Source organism: Lepidochelys kempii, chromosome 11 (genome assembly GCF_965140285.1).
Source record: "Lepidochelys kempii isolate rLepKem1 chromosome 11, rLepKem1.hap1, whole genome shotgun sequence".
In the NCBI taxonomy this organism is placed as follows: Eukaryota; Metazoa; Chordata; order Testudines; family Cheloniidae; genus Lepidochelys; species Lepidochelys kempii.
The window spans coordinates 13575903-13600061 of record NC_136390.1 but is presented as its reverse complement, the minus strand read 5'-3'; the positions used below and the strand labels follow the sequence as shown (position 1 = coordinate 13600061).

The 24159-nt window shown below is 42.6% G+C and overlaps 1 protein-coding gene across 3 annotated transcripts in view; it reads right to left on the bottom strand.

Moving 5' to 3' along the window:
* Nucleotides 1-650: 650 nt before the first annotated feature.
* Nucleotides 651-24159, bottom strand: part of PARP9 (poly(ADP-ribose) polymerase family member 9) — a 33340-nt gene continuing 9831 nt past the window's right edge. For all 3 annotated transcript variants that reach the window (XM_073305202.1, XM_073305204.1, XM_073305203.1), the window contains exons 3-10: nt 19169-20010; nt 18196-18426; nt 17890-18108; nt 15706-15781; nt 11812-12186; nt 10265-10416; nt 8683-8857; nt 651-1772 (exon numbers count right to left, since the gene is read on the bottom strand). In XM_073305202.1, the coding sequence (XP_073161303.1) occupies nt 1333-1772; nt 8683-8857; nt 10265-10416; nt 11812-12186; nt 15706-15781; nt 17890-18108; nt 18196-18426; nt 19169-20002 (2502 nt within the window). In that variant the 5' untranslated portion in view covers nt 20003-20010 and the 3' untranslated portion in view covers nt 651-1332. The remainder of the gene's footprint in view (nt 1773-8682; nt 8858-10264; nt 10417-11811; nt 12187-15705; nt 15782-17889; nt 18109-18195; nt 18427-19168; nt 20011-24159) is intronic.

Below are 24159 nucleotides of genomic sequence, written 5' to 3'. Positions count from 1 at the left end.
GTCATAACTGGTCAAGCAATAGAGGATGGGCCAAGTTCTACATTTACGTTTAGCAGTGAGTGCATTGAAGTTAATGGGTTGCTCAGGTGTAACTAACAGCAGAATCTGGGGATGTTATAAGTGTTGCAGACTACACAGTCTTTGTTTTAAAGAAAAACATGAATGCAAACCAGTGCTTGAGATTTGATTCACCGAGTAGCCTTTTCCTTTGGGCCCTCAGTTCAAGTCCCATTCTGGCAACCAGTCTCACACCCAGGACTTGTACTTCTAGCTCCGTTAAAATGACCTGGAGGGGTTTAAGCCTTTACTAAGAGACAATTTTGCAAGTATCTGAGGACATGGCTAAGCTGTATTTTTGTTTTTTTTAATAATTCAGTTCACAGCCTTTTCCATACTATGACTGCAAATTACAATGAAAAAGTTTCAGGCCACAGGCCCCTGCCAGCTAGCCATAAAGCAAGATCATAACCCCCCTAAAACCAATTGGCCCCTGATGATGGCTAGTCCCAGGTTCAGAACTATGCTTTATTTTTTCATAAAAATCTTTCATAGAAGACCATGTTGAACACATAGTGATAGCTAACTGAAGTTTGACTGTCAAAGTCAGGAGCCTTAATGTACTGTTAAGAGGAGAAAAATCAGAACACGTCAACAGTTTGGTTTATTTTTGGTCATGCAATTTTTTTATTTCTCAAACATGTTTCCTGTAGCGGTTGGCACCTTGTACAGCTAATAAAAATGATTATAGCAACACAATTATCGCTACTAACACCACAAATACATTTATTTTTTATAAGCATGTAAACTTATTTATAAAATAACACTTCCAAAGATAATGACACAGCTGTTGTTGAAACACATGGTAGATGGTTAGCTAAATAAGTGAAAGCAGAATTCAAAATCAACTAAATGAACAGTCTAAATACGTGTTTTAATCTCAATGGATTACTTTGGACTAGATGGTTTTTGCTAATGTGTGATTTTTAAGTTTATAAAATAGTTTCAGGTTTTTATAAAACAGACATTTCTGTGACTAAATATATATTTACTCATCTCTGGTGCCTTAGTAAAATAAAATGCATAGTGTGCATACTGTGGCTATTTATAGAAAAATAAAATTTCTGCATATTTTTGAAGCTGTGTATTGTAACCACCACAGGAATGGTGAACTGAATTCTGTATCTAATACCTCTTCCGATATAAAATTATATATAGTTTTAACTTTCTTAGGTTATCATACTGGTTAAGCTCTTGTATATACCAACATGGATGTGTCAAGATGGTTAGGTGAGGCACCATCACCACACTACTGTACTAGAGTCAGATATGCTACTATTTGGGTTCTAGCAGGAAGCTCTCTGTACTCTTTGTTATGGGGGAGGCTCTGTGCCCACGGTCCTGGGGAATGCCTAAGTCCCATGGTTCTGATGAGCTCTCATCTACTGGGCCCCTGGTTGCCCAGTAAGGCCCTGACCCCTCAGCCCAAATCTGGGAACATGTCAATATATAGTGAGGAACGGCCTGATTACTGTTAAAAATGACAAAGGTTTCAGGGCTGTGAACATCATCTACTACACTGTCATATACATTCATGCCATCTGCATCAACTGCTGGTGGCACAATATAAGACTGTTTGCCCTCAGTGTATAAGCCTGTTACTACCTCAGCCTCAAACACACAAATTAGATGGTCCAATTCACACTTTTCCTTGGTATCCTCCACTAGGTTTCTGGGGTTCCTGATAAAGTAGATGCCAGCTCCATATTTTTGTTCTGGAAATAAAAAAAACAAAAAATGAAAACAGTAGACTCCAAAGAATGAGTTTTATTAGGGTTTGCAGTGTTGTAGCCATGTTGCTCCCAAGATATTTGAGACAAGGTGGGTGAGGCAATATCTTTCATTGGACCAACTTCTGTTGGTGAAAGAGACAAGCTTTCGAGCCACACAGCTCTTCTTCAGCTTGTCTCTTTCACCACCCAGACCTCAAGAAGAGCTCTCTGTGGGTTCAAAGCTTGTCTCTTTCGCCAACAGAAGTTGGTCCAATAAAAGACACTACCTCACCCACAATGTGTCTCTCTTAATAGGGTGACATTTTTTTCTCATGGCTCCAGCCCTAAAGATTAGAGATGCCTCTCAATTCTGGATTGCATTTCCTATTACCTTTCACAATGCTCCTATGTTGGTCAAAAAAACTGAAGAAAGAAACGTCTGCTGATACTTTTCTCTGTTCTAGATGCTGATGTACATATTCTGCCCTCAGATACCTGCATACAATTCCCACTGACTTCAGGGAACAAAGGGTTACTAAACTGTTGCATAACTATTGTTCTTCTAGTTGTGATGCACATGTCCATTCCATTCTTGGAGCATGCATGTCCTGTGCACTGCTGTCGGAAACTTTTTCCCTCCGTAGTATCCGTTAGAGCAGCTTGAGCACCATCTGCCACTACATAGCCTTGTGACCGTCATAAAGAGTGGAGCCACACTAACCCCTCTCAGTTCATTCATGCCAGAAACGCCGATGCAGGGGGGTAGGAGGGCGAGTCATGGAGTTGACATGTGCAACACTTCTCTAAGAACAGCAGTTATGGAACAGGTTAGTAACTGTTTTTTCTTCTTCAAGTGATTACACATGTACATTCCACCCGGGGTAGGTCTACACTGCAATAAAAAAGACGTGCTGCTGACGCATGTCAGCTGCCTCTGGCTCGCAGGGCTCAGGCTGCGGGACTATAAAATTGCAGTGTAGACGTATGGGCTTGGCCTGGTGCTGGGCTCTGGGACCCTGGTATATGCTGGAATGAAGAGTGTGTCAGCAAGACTCCAGATTGTCTGGACCAGACAGAGAATCATTTCCACTTCACCAAGTAAACAGAGTTAGTAGATGGCTTCCTACTATTTAAGAGCACACCCTGAACCTCTCTGGAACAAAAAGAAAAGGAGTACTTGTGGCACCTTAGAGACTAACCAATTTATTTGAGCATAAGCTTTCGCGATGAAGTGAGCTGTAGCTCACGAAAGCTTATGCTCAAATAAATTGGTTAGTCTCTAAGGTGCCACAAGTACTCCTTTTCTTTTTGCGAATACAGACTAACATGGCTGTTACTCTGAAACCTGTCATCTTTGGAACAAGACTCTTCCCAATGATCTATCCATGAAACATGTAGGCTGTTAAATGAAGTGCCTGCAAGTTTGGGTGGAGTAGGTGACCATGGTCTTGAGAAATCACGTTTGGGTCCAATGGAAGCAGTATCAGAGCTTTTACCAAAAAGGAGAGGAATGTGGAGAACCAGTGCTCCTGAGGCCAACCTGGAATTACAAATATGAGTTGAGCACGTTCCTGTCTAATTTTTAGCAAAAAACTCTGTGAAGAAGTGGGATTGGTGGGAAAGAATACTGGAGTTTGCTTGTCCAGGAAAATGTCCATTACGGAACTTTGACTGTGACCTTGAAGTGGGGTGGCCAACCTGAGCCTGAGAAGGAACCAGAATTTACCAGTGTACATCGCCAAAGAGCCACAGTAATACGGCGGCAACCCCCACATCAGGTCCCGTCCCCCCTGCCCCACTCCCAGCACCTCCCATTCACCATCAGCCCTCCCCACACCTCCCGATCAGCTGTTTTGTGGCATGCAGGAGGCTGTGGGGGGGAGAGCGAGGGCACGGCAGGCTCAGGGGAGGAGGTGGGAAGGGGAGGAGTGTGGGCAGGGCCTGTCGCAGAGGCAGGGGTTGAGCTGTGAGCACCCCCTGGTACATTGGAAAGTTGGCGCCCGTAGCTCCAGCCCCGGAGTCGGTGCCTATACAAGGAGCCGCATATTAACTTCTGAAGAGCCGCATGTGGCTCCGGAGCCACAGGTTGGCCACCCCTGCCTTGAAGAAAGCAAAAGGGCCAGCACTTCCTCTTGGTTCTTGCTGCAAACTCTACCAGGGGAGTCCTCCACAGCTGGAAAACGCACCTGGCTATATTCGGACATAGAGACCATCTGGGGTGATGCAAACAATCTGCTTAGGTTGCATGCAAGTTCATTCTGCACCCTTGAAAGGTAAGAGGCTGTGAGGTTTCTCAAACTGGCAATACAAAAATCCCAGAGTTTGACTGTCTTGTGGCAGAGCTGGAATGAGTGAGCCCCTCCCTGTCTGTTGAGACAGGACATTGTCATTGTGTTGTCTGTTAGAATACGTGCAGGCTTTTACCCTTGATACGGAGTAAGAAACCTTGACATGCCAGGCAGACAGCTCTCAACCTCCTGACATCTGTGTGTAGAGACAAGTCCTTTGTGGACCATAATCCCTGCATCTGAAGGGAACCTAGATTAGCCCCCCCCAACCCAGAGCAGACACATCTATCACTAACATCCAGAACAAACATACACATGTTTACAGGATTTGTCCACCAGTCCAGAGAAGCTAAAATCTGAAAGGGTAACCTCACCACAAGCCTTAGAGGGCGACAGCTCAGAGATAATATAGAGGCCAGCTAAGTCTGTAGTTCCCTGAGGAGCAATCTGGCATGTCGGACCGCATATGTGCAAGAGGCTGCCTGCCCCAGAAGCCTCATGCAATTCCATGCTGTAATAGTTGGGTGAGCCGTGACATCTAAAACAACTGATTAAGTTGTCTGCAATCTTGACCATGGAAGGAAAGCTCTGGCTTGAGTCGAATCCAGGAGTGCCCCAATGAATTCTAACGTCTGAAATGGGGAGAGGATAGATGTCTCCGTGTTGACTGACAGTCCCAGAGCTTTGAAAGTTGACTGGATAAGAGAAATGCTGGATAGTACCTGAACTCTGGATTGGCCTCTCACCAGTCAACCATCCATGTAGGGATACACTTGCATATCCAATATCCTCAGAAACTCAGCTACCACTGCCTTGCATTTTGTAAAAACTCTGGAGGCTGCAGGCAAGCCAAAGGGTAGCACTGAACTGGAAGTGAGAATGGTTCACCAGGTATCTTAAATACTTCCTGTGGCCCTGGATAGATCACCATACGGAAGTACGCCTCCTTTAAATCAAAGGCAGCATACCAGTCTCTGGGGAACAGGGAAGGGATAATGGAAGTAGGCAAGACAATAGAAAAAACTTATCCTTTTCTGTTGAATTTATGCAGGCCTAAAATTGATCTAGACCTCCCTTTGCTTTCAGGATAAGGAAACAGAGGGAATAAAACCTCTCTCTGACACTGAGGAACTTCATTTACGGCTCCCAACCAAAGCAGAGATTGCACCCCCTAGAGAAGGAGCTCCTTGTGACAGTAGTCCCTGCAGAGATCTAGGGAAGGGTTGGAAGGAGGGTTAGAAATAAACTGAAGTATCCCACTTCCACAGAGCTTAAGACCCATTGGTCTGCAATGATTGAGGACCAAAGACCCAGGAAGTGAGATAGATGGTTTGCAAACACAGGGAAAGGAGAGGCTGGAATTTTGGAGACCGGTACGGTGTCCTCCATCAACCCATCAAAACGTTTGTTTAGTAGCCCCCGGGCACCTCGATGAGCTAGGAGCCATTGCAGTAGAAAGAGGTGGTCTGCATCTATAACCTCTATTATTTTTCTTGTTGATGTGCAAGAATAGCATATAAGTGGGTCTGATGCAGATGGAAGTGCTTTCTTTTCGAGGCAGGTTTATGTATGCCCCACAACTTCAGAGTTGCCTTGGAATCTTTTAAACCATGAAGTTTGTCATCTGTCTACCCTGAAAATAGAGATGATACTTCAAATGGCAGGACCTGAACTATCTGCTGGACTTTCTGGGCAGCCCCAAAGACTGCAGCAATGAGCACAAGCATATGGTAATAGCAATGGCCGTGACCCTAGCAGCCAAGCCCAAACTGGCTTGGAGTGATGTTCTAGCCGCCAGCTCTCCTTCGTCTACCAGTGAAAGAAACTTGTCCTTAAACTTTAATATTGAGTCCCAGATATTAAAGTCATAATGCCCTAACAAAGCCTGTTGGATGGTGATTCTAAGTTGTAACCCAGCTGTAGAATACATATTCCTATCAAAATGAGTGAGATTTTTTGGTGTCCTTTGGCTGCGGTTCTCAATCTGTGGGTTGGAACTTCAAATGGGGTCACCAGGACTGGCTTAGACTTTCTGGGGCACCAGGCTGAAGCCCAGGCCTCACTGCCCAAGGCCGAAGCCTGAGGGCTTCAGCTGTGGGTTGGGGCTCAGGTTATAGCCCCACTCCTCAGGCTGAAGCCCTCGGGCTTCAGCTTTGGCCCCCGCACCCGGAGGGGTGGGGCTCGGGCTCCCCTCACTGCCCATGGCAGTGGTGCTTGGAGGGGCTCAGGCTTCTGTCCCCTCCTCCTGGAGTCGTGTAGTAATTCTTGATGTCAGAAGGGGGTCACGGCGCAATGAAGTTTTTTGGTCCTAGGTTTGAAGTTCCTACAAATTTGATAGCAATCTGAGATGAGAGATTCACTCAGGCACTTTAAACAACTGGAGTGTGGGTCACTCACAGGCATCTGCTTGGAACAAGAAAAATAAGGCTTGAACCCCCTTGACCGAGGCATTCCTTGGTACCAAAAACAGAACTGGAAGCAAGGAAACTGAAAAATAACATTTAAACAAAAAAACTTAATCACTAACACTAACTATCTACCAAAAAAAAGGCATACTGAAAGAACTTGCTAAGGTAAGACCAAGAGATTCAGCAACCATCATAGGCAGTAAGAAGGAACTGAGGGGGATCAGGGGCATCTCTGCTCTTTAGACCTGCTTGAAAGGGCGCACAGAGGCAGAGGGCGCTTCAGCCACTCCACAAGGACTGCTGAGGGGAAAAGTTTCCAACAAACATGTGCTAGGCATGCGCATATCAAGAGTGGAATGGACATGTGCAGTCACTTGAAGAAATTGTGGATGTTGGTATCCAAGGGAAGAATTTCTCCCATAATATTTAACTATGATTCCAGTGTGTAGTGTGACAAGCAATAGTTTGTTATAGTAGACAGAGGCAAAGTTGAAAATGTTCTGTATCTAAACACATTCTTTCCAAATCTTATTTTGCTTTGAGATAAAATGAGACTTAGATGTTGTCCTATTTTGTCGTTTATTATTCTGAGCACCCAAAAGCATCTTAGGTATTTCACAGAAACACGGAAAGGCATGACTCCTGCTTTCTGAAGATCTTACAATCTTAGCCCTGATTCTGCAATTGATAGCACACAGGAAGATGGCTGCATACTATCATTTGTAGGACTGGGGCCTAAATTCTTATTCTCTTCATCTGTAAAAATTTCTAGAATAGAAGCTATGTGGATTGTTATGCGAGCTAGAATAATAAACAAATGCCACCACCAAAGTCCTGCACTGTGCTTTATGACAAATCCACCTTCTTCATCAGTGGTCTCCAAAGTGGGGTGCGCACACCACAGGGGGTGCGCAGGACCATCCCTGGGGGTGCGCGGCAGGAGGAGCGCCACTGAAGGAGCGCTGCTGGCATGGCGGCAGCTGCACTCCCAGACCTTTGATTCTTCGGCGGCACGCCGGCGGCAGCTCGGCTCTCCCCGCTCCGTCGATTCTTCGGCAGCACGCCGGCGACAGCTCTTCTTCTTCTCCTCCTCTTTTTTTTTTTGCACTTCCCTAGAGCTGGCCCTAGGGGTGCGCAATCCAAAAAGTTTGGAGACCACTGTTCTACATCACTTGTCTGAAACGCACTGTCTATTTAGACTGTAAACTCCTTAGTCCAAAGACTATATCTTCTTCTACAGTACATTTTGAAAAGCACCAAGCTTATTCCAGAGGATTCTTAAATGATATTCCAAAAACACTGGATGGATCCTTGTATGTATATAAAATTGCTTTATATCAAATTTGTTCAGTTTTCAAGTGAAACGATGCTGGACCTGATTCTCCACTCTGTTAAGTAGTCTTCCACCACTGTAATGCCATCAACTTCAGTGGATTTACACTAGTGTAAAACCAATGTAATGGAATAGAGAATCAGATATGGCTTTTTTTCTGTCAGTGCCACACTCAAGCTGGGATCTGAAAGTAAAGCTGGGTTCTTTCTAACTCATACATCATCATCAGTAATAAAGATTCTGCAGTTAGATCTGTGATAACAATTCTGTTGATGATGCACAAACCAGAATGGAAGCCAGCTCATTCTTCCAGAGCTGCATAGGCTCTGCTGTACGAACAGGAGTGAAAAGCGTAAAGTAAAATCTTATTGTTCTGAAGGTAAGTGGATATGACTGAACACATATAAAAAATAGATCTCTTGTGTAAGAAGGTGCCATTTTTCTGACCTAAGCTGAACTTTACTAATCAACTACTGTTTGTTTTGTTTAAAGAAGCAAAATATTCCTATCACCAAGTGCACACTCCAAGTGAAAATACTAAACATTCAAATATCCAGTCCAGTGATTCTAAACCTATTTACCATTGTGGACCGCATACGCAGCTCTCTATGGGTTATGTGGTCCACATTCACACAATATTCATGCTACCTGTATGGCCCTGAGGATGTCACATGGGCCACAGCTGTGTACTGATTGGGTCGCAAGCAGGCTGCAGGTTGAGAACCACTGGTCCAGTCCTTACTCTTCTGTATGGAGCAATACTAGCAAACTGACACATGTCGAATGGCTACATTATTGTTTGGAGCAGAATTATATAAACACTATTAATGGCATGTTTCTGCAATCTTTCAACAGCATTGTAAAAGACGAAAGCAGTAAACTACCTCGTGGAGGGGAGTATGTTCTCTGAAATCCAGCTCTGCATACCAAGCTACAGAACTGAGCGGGAACACGCTGGTACAATCTATGGCATATCTGCTTGCCAACAGTTTTTCCTTCTACACATTTTTTAATCCGTTGGAAGGCAGCTGATAAAACAGGATTATGTATTTTTTCTATCTGTAATATAAACAACAACAGAGTAGTATAAACAGACAGTTATAGATCCATACCACTGAAAGCACACGCTGTCACTATTATAATTTACAATCTTCAATTTAACAAGCATTTTTTTTTTCATTTTGAGCTAATCAGTAGCACAGCCTGCATATATCTAAAGTGTGCAATTGCTCAGGAGAAAAAGTACCATGACCCCAGTGCTTCTCATTGAAGTCAATAGGAGCACCACTGTGCCCTGTTCCAGTGATTTCTAATGGGTGAGTTGTGTTGTACAGATGTAAGTAACAACCATAAATGTTAATGAGAGTTGCGTATGTGGTTAGGACCTGATCCAGCCAGGGGCTGAGAGTATCCTGTGAGGGTCCTGACTTCAGTGAGAGTTAAAGTTATTCAATCTCTCATAAGATCAAGTCCACACTGAGAAAAGTCTTTGGACTGAATTGTGCCTTTCAGGCACAGTTCTGCATCACAGAGGATGGGGTTTGTTTGTTTATTTGTTTAAGTAATCTTATCTACTGGAACTGTGAATGATTTCATATCCATAGCACTGTACAATCCTATTTTGAATCCTGCTGAGCTCTTGACCTCAATGATACATTGTGGCAATTAATTCCACAGGCCAACTGTGAAATGTGTAAAATAGAATTTTCTTTTATCAGATTTATAGTAGCTGCCTTTCAATTTAATTGTTCTTGTATTATGAGATGGTAAATAGAAGTGTCCGATTTACCTTCTTTACACCATTCATTGTTCTGTATATCTTTATCATGTGTCCTCTGCATCATCTCCCCTCTAAATGAAATAGTCCCTGTTGCTTCAATCTCTCTTCCAATAAGACAGAGATGTCAATGCACTTGACCAAGGTCATACAGGGAGTCAGTGATAGAACTAGAAACAGAATCTAAAAGTCCTGGCTTCTAGTTACCTGCTATACCATTAGATAATGCTCCCTCCTCCCCACAGAGAATATATCTACTACAGAGACTTATATTTCTCTATGTATATGCTATACATCTTCATGTTCCCTTTGTGATTAAAGTAGAGCCTGGAATCTACTACTGACTACATCAGGAGCAGAATAAACCCCTTGATCCCTGAGAATTTGCTATAACTGAGGACTTGAGGCTGCAAAATATAAAATAAACATATAGTACCTTCTGAAACAGTAAATGAAGATTTAATTCACTCAAAAAGATGTATCAGCTGTAACTTTTTTAAACAGTCATCTTAATTGAGCAATAAATCTAGGTTTCATTTGCAATTTCACAAAAGTTCATTCAAGTATTATAAGGAGCCAACTGATTTTGATCTTGTTCTTTTTTAAAAATGTATCCTTATTAATTGCATCCAGGTTCTTATAAATGTCTGATACCTTAAGATTCATTTTACCAAAGATACTCTCTTTACCTTGAGAACACGAAGCCCAGCTTTTTCAAATATTTTTTCTCGGTCCTTGAATTCCTGGCAGTATGATTCTACTGGAGAGATCTGGTAACGCATTTTGGTACCCCTTGTCTTGTCTCGGAGTCTTTCTGGAGGATAATCAGTTTCCAGTTGGCCTGGATACAAGTAGCAGGATATTTAATAATAATTTAAGACTTTTAGCTTGTTAAACTCACCCTAAATGCAACAAAGTCAGTGGAGGAGGAAGTTAATAGTTTATTTTGGTTGCTTAGTTAACAAAGAAGAGCGTTACATATTCTCTGAAGCAAGCTATTTGGGTCATCTGAATCAAGGCTCCTCCTTTACAGAGACCTTTGATAAGGGCAGTGATGACTTAGGAGGTCTGTTGAGGGAGGCTGGGATACTGTGCATTCTTTTGTGCTATAAGGGTCAACTGGTTATTGCCAGTAAGTCATGAGTTTACTGCTAAATTAGTTTTAATTTTAAGATTTCTGTTTTAAAAAACATCAAGGACACTTGGAGCTTGATCCAGAGCTCACTGAAGTCAGTGAAAAAGCTTCTACTGAGTTCAATGAACTTTGGATATGGACACTACAGCACCTTTTTACACTCTTGTACATTTAAATAAAATAACTATCTGTCCAGATCTAGAAATTCTTTAAGTGATTCAACTTTGCTAAGGACGTTACAGCTTACATTTAAATTTGCTGAATATATTATGCCTGTTAAATCAAGTTCTACTAAAGGAACCAACGAAAAGTCAGAAACAGAAGAGACACAGGATGTATCATCTCCATTATATAGCTCTGCATTTGTGTATCTATCTTTTATACAACGGAACCCATCTTAAATGACCATCAAAATGACCAGGAAAAATGGTTGCCTAATAGGCTTTTAACTACAGGCCAAATAAAACTGACCTGGAAAAAGGGGATATTTCAAAGACAGGAAGTTGCCCTTTGAGGCAGTATTTGGTACAGGTTTCAAATTCATTCTTATTGTAACTCCACTGAAATAAATTAATTGACTTCAGTAATTTCTATATTGAAGTCAAAGGGTCTGATTCACTCCGACCAGAGCAACTATCTGTGGGACGCTGATAGCACTAGGTGTGCTGGCAGGAGGGGAGTGGCAGCAAGCAACCTACAAAGTATGCAGGACCAGTTCAGCAAGGGTATGCACTGATTCAACACATCTCCCAGGGAGCCTCAGATGGCTGGGCCGTTAGGCTGCCTTTCCTAGCGGAACTCCCAGAGTGAGGATTGGCAGCACAGTCACGTCCGCCTCAAATAGCATGACTAGCCCAGTGAAATAAACTGCAACCCACTGGAACCTTGCCCAGTGAATCAACTGAAGTCAACAAACTAACACGTGGTCTTTCAAGGCTTTGCACAGTGGCTATTACCATAGTATCTAAGCACACAGACTAATCAGACCCTACTGTATATTCATCATACATACAAACTGAAATACAAGCTCATCTAAATATTGGTAAGCCACATACATATTCTCCGCTTCATATTTGTTTTTATTCACTTAACCACACTGACCCTCTGACAGCAGCAGTTCCTCTTGTTTGGCTCTATTATTCTCTTGCACATCACACAGTAAATTTTCAATCATGAACACCGCATCAATTACAGCACCAGGAGGACCTTGAATCTCTAATCTTGCCTTTCCACCAACCACTTCTTCCGATATGGATACACCGAAACGCTGCAGACGAGACAGTTCTGCATGATCTTTTTTGCTAAGGTTAAAAATGTGATTGTTTTCTATAACGATAAGGTGACTTTCCTGGACTTGCATTATGTTTTTGATCCATATTTTTGCTGCTTCCAGTGCTTCACAGCGGTTTCCAATAAGTTCAATGGCCGGTCCAGTTTTTTTATTCTCTGTCTCCGTTTGTCTGTCAGAGTGTGACCCTGAAAGAAATACTGATTATATAAGTACAACTAGTAGACTGAAAAGTTCACAAGTACTGTCACAAGTTTCTATATGCAGCCTGAGATTTTGCAGCACAAGGAAACCTTACTGCCCTTATGGTACATTCAGAATGGGGATATGACAATAGACACTAAGGGGTAGATTTTTAAAGATATAAATGGCAGTTGGGCATGTAACTCCCATTAACTTTCAATTCTGCCTTTGAAAATCTCCATTTAAGGGCCTAATTCCACTCCTATTAAAGTCAATGGCAAATCTCTCATTGATTTATGTGGGACCAGGATTTGGCCTTAGTAATAATTAATAAATACAGTTTCATCCCACGTGTATAATATCTTTACATTTTGAAGTCAAATTAAATGGTAGTTCCTCTTCTGTGAGCCATTTAGAAACTTGTTCTTAATTTTCATGTTTTTCCACATTCCTCTAATGTGTGGTTTAAACAGAAGCTGCTATTTCAGGAGACACTGGAGATGATGAAATTAAATATTTACACAGACTGAAACCATAAATCTTGCTTTTAAGTCTCTAGTTAGGACTGTTTGTGTGTTAAGAGAATACACTGTAGTTCTACAGGGAAGTGAAGGAGAGGACACTGTCCTACTCACAAAGGAGCCCTTTTAAATCCCTTCTGGTGTTTGGCTCTGGATAAATGAAGTACTTTTTGCATTTTAACTACATCTGTGTACTCCCTGGATTTTTTTTTTTAAATACAATGTAAATCACTGCTAAAATCAATATGTTTCATTCACACTCACTTTGCATTAGCTAGCTAGAATATGTTTCAAATGACAACATTCTCAGCTTGTGTCATAAATATAAAGGGAAGGGTAAACCCCTTTGAAATCCCTCCTGGCCAGGGGAAAGCTCCTCTCACCTGTAAAGGGTTAAGAAGCTAAAGGAAACCTCGCTGGCACCTGACCAAAATGACCAATGAGGAGACAAGATATTTTCAAAAGCTGGGAGGAGGGAGAGAAACAAAGGGTCTGTGTCTGTCTGTATGCTGCTCTGGCCAGGGACAGAACAGGAATGGAGTCTTAGAACTTTTAGTAAGTAATCTAGCTAGGTACGTGTTAGATTATGATGTCTTTAAATGGCTGAGAAAAGAACTGTGCTGAATAGAATGACTGTCCCTGTCTGTGTGTCTTTTTTGTAACTTAAGGTTTTGCCTAGAGGGGTTCTCTATGTTTTTGAATCTAATTACCCTGTAAGATATCTACCATCCTGATTTTACAGGGGGGATTTCTTTATTTCTATTTACTTCTATTTTTTATTAAAAGTCTTCTTGTAAAACACTGAATGCTTTTTCATTGTTCTCAGATCCAAGGGTTTGGGTCTGTGGTCACCTATGCAAATTGGTGAGGCTTTTTATCCAACATTTCCCAGGAAAGGGGGGGTGCAAGTGTTGGGAGGATTGTTCATTGTTCTTAAGATCCAAGGGTCTGGGTCTGTAGTCACCTAGGCAAATTGGTGAGGCTTTTTACCAAACCTTGTCCAGGAAGTGGGGTGCAAGGTTTTGGGAAGTATTTTGGGGGGAAGGACGCGTCCAAACAGCTCTTCCCCAGTAACCAGTATTAGTTTGGTGGTGGTAGCGGCCAGTCCAAGGACAAGGGGGGGAATATTTTGTACCTTGGGGAAGTTTTGACCTGAGCTGGTAAAGATAAGCTTAGGAGGTTTTTTCATGCAGGTCCCCACATCTGTACCCTAGAGTTCAGAGTGGGGGAGGAACCTTGACAGCTTGTAATAAAGAGTCTATTGATAGAAATAAATGGCAATGGGCTGGAGTGCTGCCAGCAATCATTTGAACGTAGGAGGCACAAAACAAATACAACTCGCCTGCCTACAAGGAGGGAAGGAATGCTAACCCATGATGCCATCCTCATCTCTTGAACTAAAATTTTACCCTTTGGCACCAGGGCCCAATCACATGAAGTACTTTGTGCCATCAACTCCCACTGATTGCAGTTGGTACTGACGGTGTTCAGCATCTCACAGGACAAGGCGAAAAGTTGAACAAAACTGTACTGGAAACTCCGAAGTGTTAACTAAAGACAGGGCACTGCCTATTGCCAGTGCAGGTTTTACTGTTAATTAAACATATAGAATAAGCTCTGGAACTTTATAGTAGCTAAAATGCACTCAGCCAACGTCCCCCAAAGCTTAATTATCATTTTAAAGTTAAAGTCAGATGTACAAACTTCTGGGCATGGTTCAAGGAAAACTGAGAAAAAAATAAGGAAACAACTTTGATCACCACCATGCTGAATAGGGACAGTTGTGTTCATGTCCTCTCAGCAGGGGACCTCTGGTAGAGCTTTCTCTCAGATCAACCAGTGATGATGATTTTCACATGGAGCCCTTTCAGATTCATTAGAAACCAAAGCACAGGGCACAATTCAGGCCTAGATTATATCTGTTTCTAATAGCATATCCCAAAGATACATTCAGGGGGCACCCTCCCTCCCTCCCTCAGAGTTGGGGTATCGCAAGGGCTGAATCAAGCCCCACCATACCTAACTTAAAGGGTTCTGTTGGTCTCTCTCTTGATTTGAACTAGTCAAAGTTTATTTTTGTTCACTGGATCAGTGACAATTAACTAGGCTGAGGAAAGGACTGGCTAGATAATTTCATCGTCACTAACTAGACTTGTAGCCATTCAAGCCAGAATGCATAAGCTGATTAAAACTTGTGCGTCAGGATCAGAAAGGAACTCCTCTTGCCCCAGAAAAGGCATGGCACAAATGGCTAGGTGAGTTATTGGAGGCCAGAAGGGTCGCCTTCCTCTGAAGTATCAGCTACCCAAACACTGCTGGAGGCAGCAAGGATCTGAGTCTGATACAACAAAACCTATGTTCTACAGAAGGATGGTGCTGATCATGTTCTATATCTGTTTGCAAGAGCTGGAATGAAGGTGCCAAAGCAGAGTAGTTAGAACTTTCTGTGTCAACAATTTACCATACCCATTGGCTCCTGAAATGGAAGGAACTGGGATGAAGATGATTGATTAGAGAGAATAATTGATAACTGTCAAAGCTCAGCTGTCCTCCAGTTTGTATTCACATTTAAGAAATCCTGCTTTTGAACTAGCAAACCCAAAGATCAGTATTCAGCCCTAACTCTTGATAACATCAATGTCAATGACATGGGTTCTTCAAGGGGCAAAAGACTGCAAAGCGTCTGAAGAGTTGAATAGTTAGATCAACAGTTACATTTTTGTTTACATGAATGAGAATCCGGTAAGTAAAAAGGAGTCTAAATATAGTAATACTAAAACAAGTTTTCCAAAACACAATTTTAGAAGAGGTAACACATTTTCCCCATTATATCAAAACCAGTCTTGTCTTCTTCACCTCTTATCACCCAGTCTGACAAACAATGAAACAAGTCAAAAACTAAACACAGAGCTCCTGTGTGATGATTTCACCCCCAGACACCAGATATTTATTATGAGAGTATAATTTTCAGAACTTTACTCACCCTTTGTGCTCCTTACTTACCCAAATCGTCACTTTTGTTGCATTTCACATCTTCTCCCAGTTTGCTTTTAGCTGAATCAAACTTGGTTTGGAAAGCCTTGACAAAGAAAGATTTAGAATCCATTTACAACCAGCTATGTGTTAAACCACTCACAAATGAACAGAGTCTGTCTCTCCAGATTTCTGTTGGGAAAGCAGTTTTAGTCAGTCTCCTTAAACACAGGGCCTGATGCTGGTCTCCTGTGCCAAACCTGGTTCCAGGGCTTTGTACAGGGACATGGACGGCATGCATGGGTGGCACTCTCTCCAGTTCCATGTGGAGATAATATGTGGGGAACCCACGTGGCCAGGCTGTGGCTACTATTATAGCTTATGGGCCAGAGCAGAAGCAATTTCTTCTACTTACGGTTTTATGCTGATGGATCCATGCTGCGCATTGAGGCACTGACTATCCCCTTAGCTAACTCACAAAGCTCCTCTCCATAGTCTCATGTGGAAAACCATTGAGGAGCACTGTTCTGTGCAGTGGGTTTGGGCTTCCTGCAGACTGACCTCCCTGAGCAGTGAAAATACACTACTCATGTTGGTTTTTAGCCTTCAAGGCCTGTGGCGAGAAGAGGACAGCTTTTGGCATATTAGTGAAACAACTGGCAGTGTGAGCATGTGGTCCAAGAAAACACGGAGACAAATGATAACCAAGTGTAATTTGTCAGTGTTCTGACACACAGAAAAAATGATAAAAATCATCTTCAAATGCCATGAAAAGTACATTGCAAATTAATACTACATTAGAAAATAAGATTTTACACTGAATTATACTGACAAAAAAATGAAGCAACTGCACTATAGATCTAAAGCATAGAGGAGTAAAAGTCACTGTAATTAAACTTGGAAATTCTTATTGTAAATATTTCTAAAACTGAGGGGCAATATCAGAGTTTACACGCAAGGTAGTGTAAGTTACATGTCAATGAGTTGGTATAAGTCCATTTATTTGACTCTAGGAGTCAAAATTGATGTAACCTACACATCAATGGCATGGAAGAGATGATGTATCAGGAAAAGCAACTAACAGGAAGGACCAAGAGGGTAGGAGTGGCTACCCCTTTTTCCAGATCTTCAGCATGTAAATTATGTTCAGACTCCCTTACACCCAGTTACTGATACATTACACTTCACATCTGAATTTGGTCCTGAGTATGATTCAATTTTCCACGATAGCCTTTCAGAGCAGAAGCAAGAGCATAATGTAACCTTTTTGCCAGCCCACACTCTATTGTGCCGAATATTACTTTTGCTACAGTATACAGGCTCACTCCTCACCTACTGAGGTCAGTCGGAGGTTTGGGTTCAACAAGAACAGCATCAATTTATAATTCTATTTTTATAATATATGGATACCTAAAACAGCCATGTATAAATCACCTGGGCCAAATTCTCTGCTGACATAAACTGGGACAGTTCCACTGAAATCATCAGCAGACAATTTGGCCTCATGTGCCTACAGCCTGGTCCACCATAGAAGGCAAAGTCCTTTGTAACACTACATTGCTACAGGAGATGATTAGACAGAATTTGCTAAATGCATTTTCCATGGCATAACTTCAGCAGAAGTACTTTAGAAAGTCCCCGGTAAGTGGGAAGCAACACCTTCACTGTATACTCCCTGCCAGCCCCAAGAACTGCAGGAGGCCTACGTGACAGCCATGCTGTTGGGGCTATGGATAGGAAGACAACTAAGTAAGTTCCCCAGGGGACTGGTGGATTTCAGTCAGAGTTTATCTGGAGTTCCTGCCAATTGAACCAGCAGAGACACACCATCTGCACATTTTCCCTTCCGCGGAGCCATGCAGCAGGAAGCAAGCTGGCAACTGGGCAAAAGAGGGGATAGCACCCTGCCACGCTAGACTAGAATTCATATTCCGGGGGGATCTGTTTCTTACATAGGCTGATTCCTATCCCCTGCCAGGACGCCATTTATTGTCTCTTTCAGGGAAGGATGTCAATCAAATTCCCAGTCCAACCTCACCAGGTTTGATCTTCCTCTGGGTTTCTTCACAAGACACACCAGAGGCTTGCTATCTATTGTTACAAATGTTACATATAGTTTGGTATGTAAAGTACTTTAGCTTGTAGAAATTCAAGGAAACTTTCTTCATGATTATTGTGAGTTCTTCTACTTATAGTTAACACTAAATACCTTACCTTGTAGACAAAACTGTTATTTGGATGGATCACAAAATACACATCTAACTTCCTTCCAGGATGTTCCTTTGCAAAGCTTAAAACTTCGTCAATCATAATATTTGCCACTTCATCCTTTGGCAAATGTAATACTCCAGATCCAATTACTGGGAAGGAAATTGAAGGAAATGGATACTCCTGAATCTTAAGCAAACATCTTGACATTGCAGTTTTTAGTACCTGCAGAAAAAAAAGGAGAGTTTTACACCTTATTTTACTTTTTGACATTAAGAAGAGGAGTGAAAATCTTCTCTAACAGAACATCACCTTGCGTGAATCACTGCTGTTTTGTGATGACCATACTACGTGGAGCACAGACTTGCAGGCCAGATTGTATCCTTTTGTCAATATGAATTTCTCACAAGATGGAGGAAGTTTTTGTAACTCAAACAGAAATTCTTGCTGAAGAGATGAGCCTGCTTTTTGCAGAATTGCTCTTGAAATGTTTCCTCTTGACAGATCATCATTTATGACCACAGAATTAACAATAATTGCAGTCTGGAAGAAAACAACACAAGCTTTCAGTATATTTCACTTCAGGTGAAGGGATATTCTACCTGCACTGCAGTCAGATCCCCACTTCAAATGTACCTGTGCAGCTGGTGGAATTTTTCTTATAAAAACTCCATCCACCCAGAAACTTCACCTTTTAAGGGACGTCTACACTACATGCTTCTTTCGATGTTTTGTAGAATGCTCTCCAATCAACTTAGCAGGTCTTCACCAGACCAGCCAAATCAACATTGCTGCATCAATCGCAGCAGTGCCAATTTAGCCAGTAGTATAGACGTCTTCAGAGGAGCATTCGTCCCATTCCAGGGGAAAAAAAAAAAACCAGGTCATGATAGGAACTAGGAGAGTAAACTTCTTGGGGATACATGAAAAAATGTTAACTATTAAAATATTACATAAAAAAAGTAAATGTTAACAGAGTCAGGACAGTCAATAACTTTATTCTATCTGTTGCTGTCTTCTATCCTGTCCTAGCAGGGCTCACTCAGAAAGAAAACTTTTCAAACTCAAAAGACATATTATAAGAAGACACCTGGGTATATATTGTATTGGTCCACCGATTCTAACGTTGGGTGACTAAAGACAAGAGGGCAAGATGCATATATACTGGATCAATACAACATGCCCTCTAATCTCTTAGGATCCAATCCTGCAAGGTGCTGGGATGCAACTCCACACTCAGCACTTTACAAGATCAGGGTCCTCAGGGTCCACTGTGATGACTTACTTTCTGATCTTCAATTTGTCCTCTTATGATATGTAGGTGGAGACCATTGATTGTGATCGAATCTGGAAGCTGGTTTGCTGAAGCTGGTGGAGTCTCCTGAAGTGCGTTGATGTCACTCCTGCCCAGCAGCTTTTCACAGGCCATTTTCATTGCTGCAACTGTGGGCTCAGCAAGGTTCACCAAGTGGATTTCTTTGACCCAGCCAAATAATGGAGCTAGCTCCACAAAATTCTTTATAGTCTTTACAATCACGTGAGCACATAAATCTAGTGGGAAGCCAAAAATTCCTGAGCTCACTGCAGGGATAGCCACAGACTTTATATTATTCTCTGGAGCATTAACATAATGCAGAACATTTATAATAGCTGCTTCAAGTATTTGACAACATCTCTGACTTTGATATACAGACCATCTTGGACCTACTGTGTGGATAATTTTCTTACAAGAAAGCCTGCCTCCACCTGTTACCGCTATTTGACCAGTAGTGAGTGTTCCATGGCGCTCAATATAACGTTTACTCTCTTGTTTAATTTCTGGCCCACCAGCTTTCACCAGGGCAAGAGCAAGGCCTCCAATATGCTGCAGATGTTCATTGGCTGCATTGACCAAAGCATCAGCGTTATGTCTTGTCAGATCATCCATCCAAACAGATATCTCAATTCCTTCCTTCAGGCTTTTCCTGTATACTTCAAGAGGACATCTTATACTCTTAAGAAGAGATATACAACCAAACTTCTTCTCAAGGAGGTCACGTAGACAGCTCTCTCGTTTTGTAAGGATTTCATAAACATCTTTACTGATGGGAATTGTTAAGCTTTCCTCCTCAGTTTCCATGCTGGATACTAGATAATAAAACAATTAAGAGAAATGCAGTGATCTAATGTCAAACACATTTTTAAAGCACAGCATATTTTAAAGCTTTCAATCATTATTTTTTAAACTGACTTGCAATGATAAAAGGAATGATCAGTAAGTAATTTTCCCTTGTCATAGTCTTCTCTTCTCCCACTCTACTTTAGGGTATGTCTACACTTACATTTTATAGTGCTCTAACTTGCTTGCTCAGGGGTGGGAAAAATCACCCCCCTGAGAGCAGCAAGACTGAGCACATTAAAGCGCTAGTGTAGACAGGTTCTGAGCGCTGGGAGCCATGCTCCCAGCACTCGGAACTAATCCCCTCGTGGAGATGGATTACCAGGAGCACTGGGAGAGCTCTCTCCCAGCACTGCGCATGACCACACTGAGAAAAATTGGTGGGTGCTCTGCACTCACTGGCAACCAAGCTCCCCACCTGCCCCCTACCCCAGCTCACCTCCACCTCCGGTCCGCCTCCTTCCCTGAGCGTGCTGCATCCCCAATTCTCCTCCCAGCGCTTGCCGCTGCAAAACAGCTGTTTTGCGACGTAACAAGCTGTGGGAGGGAGGGGGAGGAGCGGGAACGTGGCGCACTCAGGGGAGGAGGCGGGAAAAAGGCGGGGCCGGGACAGGGATTTGGAGAAGGAGTCCAATAGGGGCAGGGAGGGGGCTGAGTTGAGGCAGGGACTTTGGGGAAAGGGTTGGAATGGGGGCGGGGCAGGGGCGGAGTCCAGGCGGGACCGGGGGTCAAGCACCCACTGGCGCCAGGAGAAGTTGGCGCCTATGCTGGATAGAACTAGCAATGAAGAGCTGCAAAGGTCTTTATACCATTACTAATCCCCAGAGATATATATTCTTCTGTGTTGGTAGATTTCTATAGAACTACACACAGTAGCATAGGTGCCGGAGCACTCACAGGGGAAAATGAGTGGGTGCTCTGCACCCACCGGCAGCCAAGTTCCCCACCCTGCCTGCCCCCCTCACCTCCGCTCTGCCTCGTCTCTACCTCTTCCCCTGAGCACGCTGCGTCCCCGTTCCTCCGCCTACTTCCCAGCACTTGCCGCTGCCAAACAGCTGTAGCAAGCTCTAGGAGGGAGCAGGGAGGAATGGGAAAATGGCACGCTCAGGGGAGAAGGTGGGGAAGAGGCATGGAATTGGGGAAAGAGTCAGAATGGGGCGGAGTTGGGGCAGGCACTTTGGGTAAGAGGTTGGAATGGGAGCAGGAGGGGGCGGGGCAGGGGTGGAGTCAGGACAGGGGTAGAGGAGTGGCGAGCACCCACTGGCATCAGTAGAAGTCGGCGCCTATATACAGTAGGTATCTTGTTAACTTTTTTGTGTAAATCCTTACAATTTGCATGAGTTTACCACACTTTTCAGCTGAGCTACAGTACCTATTTCTCTGCACAGTTGTAGTCTAAAAATAGACTGTTCTGCCTATCATTGTTAGTAAGGTGCACTGAATTTAAATGGCTTTCCATCAAAACATCTTTTCTTTAGCACACTACTTTTAAAGGTGTGAAGAAACCACATAAAACTAACGAAACATAAAATTGACATCCTTATCCAAGTCATACATTTTGGTTTGCTTTCAACTAAACCATTTGCATGCTTTCAACTTTACTTGTTTTAGCTGCAGTCAGGGTGGGTAAAAATCAATGATTTAAAAAAAAAATTTTTAAATCGGATACATTATAACTCAAAGGTATCTCATCATGGAATAGGGATTATAAACTCTAATTCTATAGTATGAGACAATATATTCATGTAAAGTTTAAGAAAAGTTTTGTAAATGAGTTCCAATAGTTCACGGAGTAAAGATGCAATCTTATGGGGTTCCAGGGGTTCTGTATAGATTATTTAGGTAATCTTTCTATCTACCCAATGGGACTCAGTGCTCAGTCTAGAAGATACGATCAGAGATGCTTAGTTTTTCAGTTCTCAAACTGTGGATTTGTGTCTCCAGAGATAACATGCTTGTTAACAGCAAAAATGTTTTAAAATAAATAAATAATAGAGAGAGGTGAGATATAACAGATTTCAACCCTACTGTCCCTCTGCAAATTTGTGTACACAGAGTCGATCCCTTACCTCTCTCTAAAAGTGCAAAGTTTCAAAAAATTCAATGAATAGAAGATTGTTGGGGGCAGAATAGATCTGGACAAGAAGAAGAAGTCTGGAGATAAATGTGAGAAGGGAGGGACAAGCAGTAGAAACAAAAGTGAAACTGTTTGAGCAGCATATTCCAGAAGTCTTGAGGTCTTTCTGAGTGTAGCCTTCATTGAGTTGAGATCTACCATACCATTCTCTCACTAAAAGGGGAAACCTATAATGGCAGCAGGCCGTAAAAGAGACCCAGTTTGGAAATATTTTAATGAAGTTCCTCTACCTGTGGGTAAGACAGGCATGCGTGCAAAATGCAAACAGTGCAACAAAGAAATGCAGGGCCTGGTTGCCCAAATGAAACAACATCATGAGAAGTGTTCCTTCTCAGGAGGAAAGCTGCATTGAAGATGATGAAAGGAACATGTCTGAACATGCAGGATCTTCAGGTTGGTAAACTTTTTTATTTCATACTTCTTTCTTAAGGACTGCCTGTCTTCCTTCTGGACTATTCTTGAATTCTCATGTTTGAGCAAAAAATATAGTTGTTACTCTATGGTACTATCATTTTAGATGCAGTTGTGATACAAAAAATAAATAGCTGAAACAGGCAGATCTTCCCTTTACAATTTCACCTTTAAAGTAGTACTGAGTGTCAGTGAATGCAATGAGTAATACTAAATGAGCAATTTGGTAATAATAATTAAATAACTGCATTGACTTATTTTGTTTAGGAGAATCCATCCTCAACATACAGGATTCTGAAGACTATCCACCTTCAAGATCACTATAATTTTCTATAATTTCAGAGTTATCTGACAATGATAGTGTTTCACTCACATCATGTGTGATGTTATTCACAAACTGGGACCATATAAATCATTGTTGCAACCAAGGTCCTGTAGAGGCACCAAATCTTGTATAAAGGGGGTCAAATAAGGTGTCTAAGACAAGGTTATGGTTTGCTGGTTATAATTATGCTATCTGTTTGTGTGTATCATTTTTGTAGTTGAAGTTAGGAATTTTGGCTCTATACTGTCTGTATTTCAAACATATGCTATGCCAGTGGTTCTCAAAGCCGGTCCACCGCTTGCTCAGGGAAAGTCCCTGGCGGGCCGGGCCGGTTTGTTTACCTGCCACGTCTGCAGGTTCAGCTGATCGCGGCTCCCACTGGCCATGGTTCGCGGCTCCAGGCCAATGGGGGCTGCGGGAAGCAGCACGGGCTGAGCTGGCCGCCCTTCCCACAGCCACCATTGGCCTGGAGCGCTGAACCGCAGCCAGTGGGAGCCACGATCGGGCAAACCTGCGGACGCGGCAGGTAAACAAACCGACCCAGCCCGCCAGGGGCTTTCCCTGAACAAGTGGCGGACCAGCTTTGAGAAGCTCTGTGCTATGCTTCTGGGTGACACCCCAGACAAGTTGGTGTCAGCTCTGCCTAGCCCGCTTGATGGCCCATTAAGGACCATCAGCTATACAACTGACCCACTGAAAGAAGGCAGATACACCTTGTCACTCAGCAAGGTTTGCAGGGACATGCCTATGGACAGAACTCTAAGGTTTTATCTTGCCATATGCCCGAATGCTTGTCTTTGGAACAAAGAAAGAGAAGCCACATGACAAGAGACTATAAAAGGCTGCTGCAGCTCCTCCATCTTGTCTTCAATCCTGCTTCTTGCCTCTGGAGGGACTTTGCTGCAAATGGAAGCTCTAAACAAAGGACTGAATGACCAATCCCAGCTGTAGATGTACTCCAGAGACTTGATTTGAACCTGCAGTTTATTCTATCACTGCTACAAGCCTGAACCAAGAATTTTGCCATTACTGTATGTAATTGATTCCATTTAATCAATTCTAGCTCTCATCTATATCTTTTTCGTTTTATGAATAAACCTTTAGATTTTAGATTCTAAAGAATTGGCAACAGCGTGATTTGTGGGTAAGATCTAACTTGTATCTTGACCTGGGTCTGGGGCTTAGTCCTTTGGGATCAGGAGAACCTCTTTTCTTTTACTGGGGTATTGGTTTTCATAACCTTTT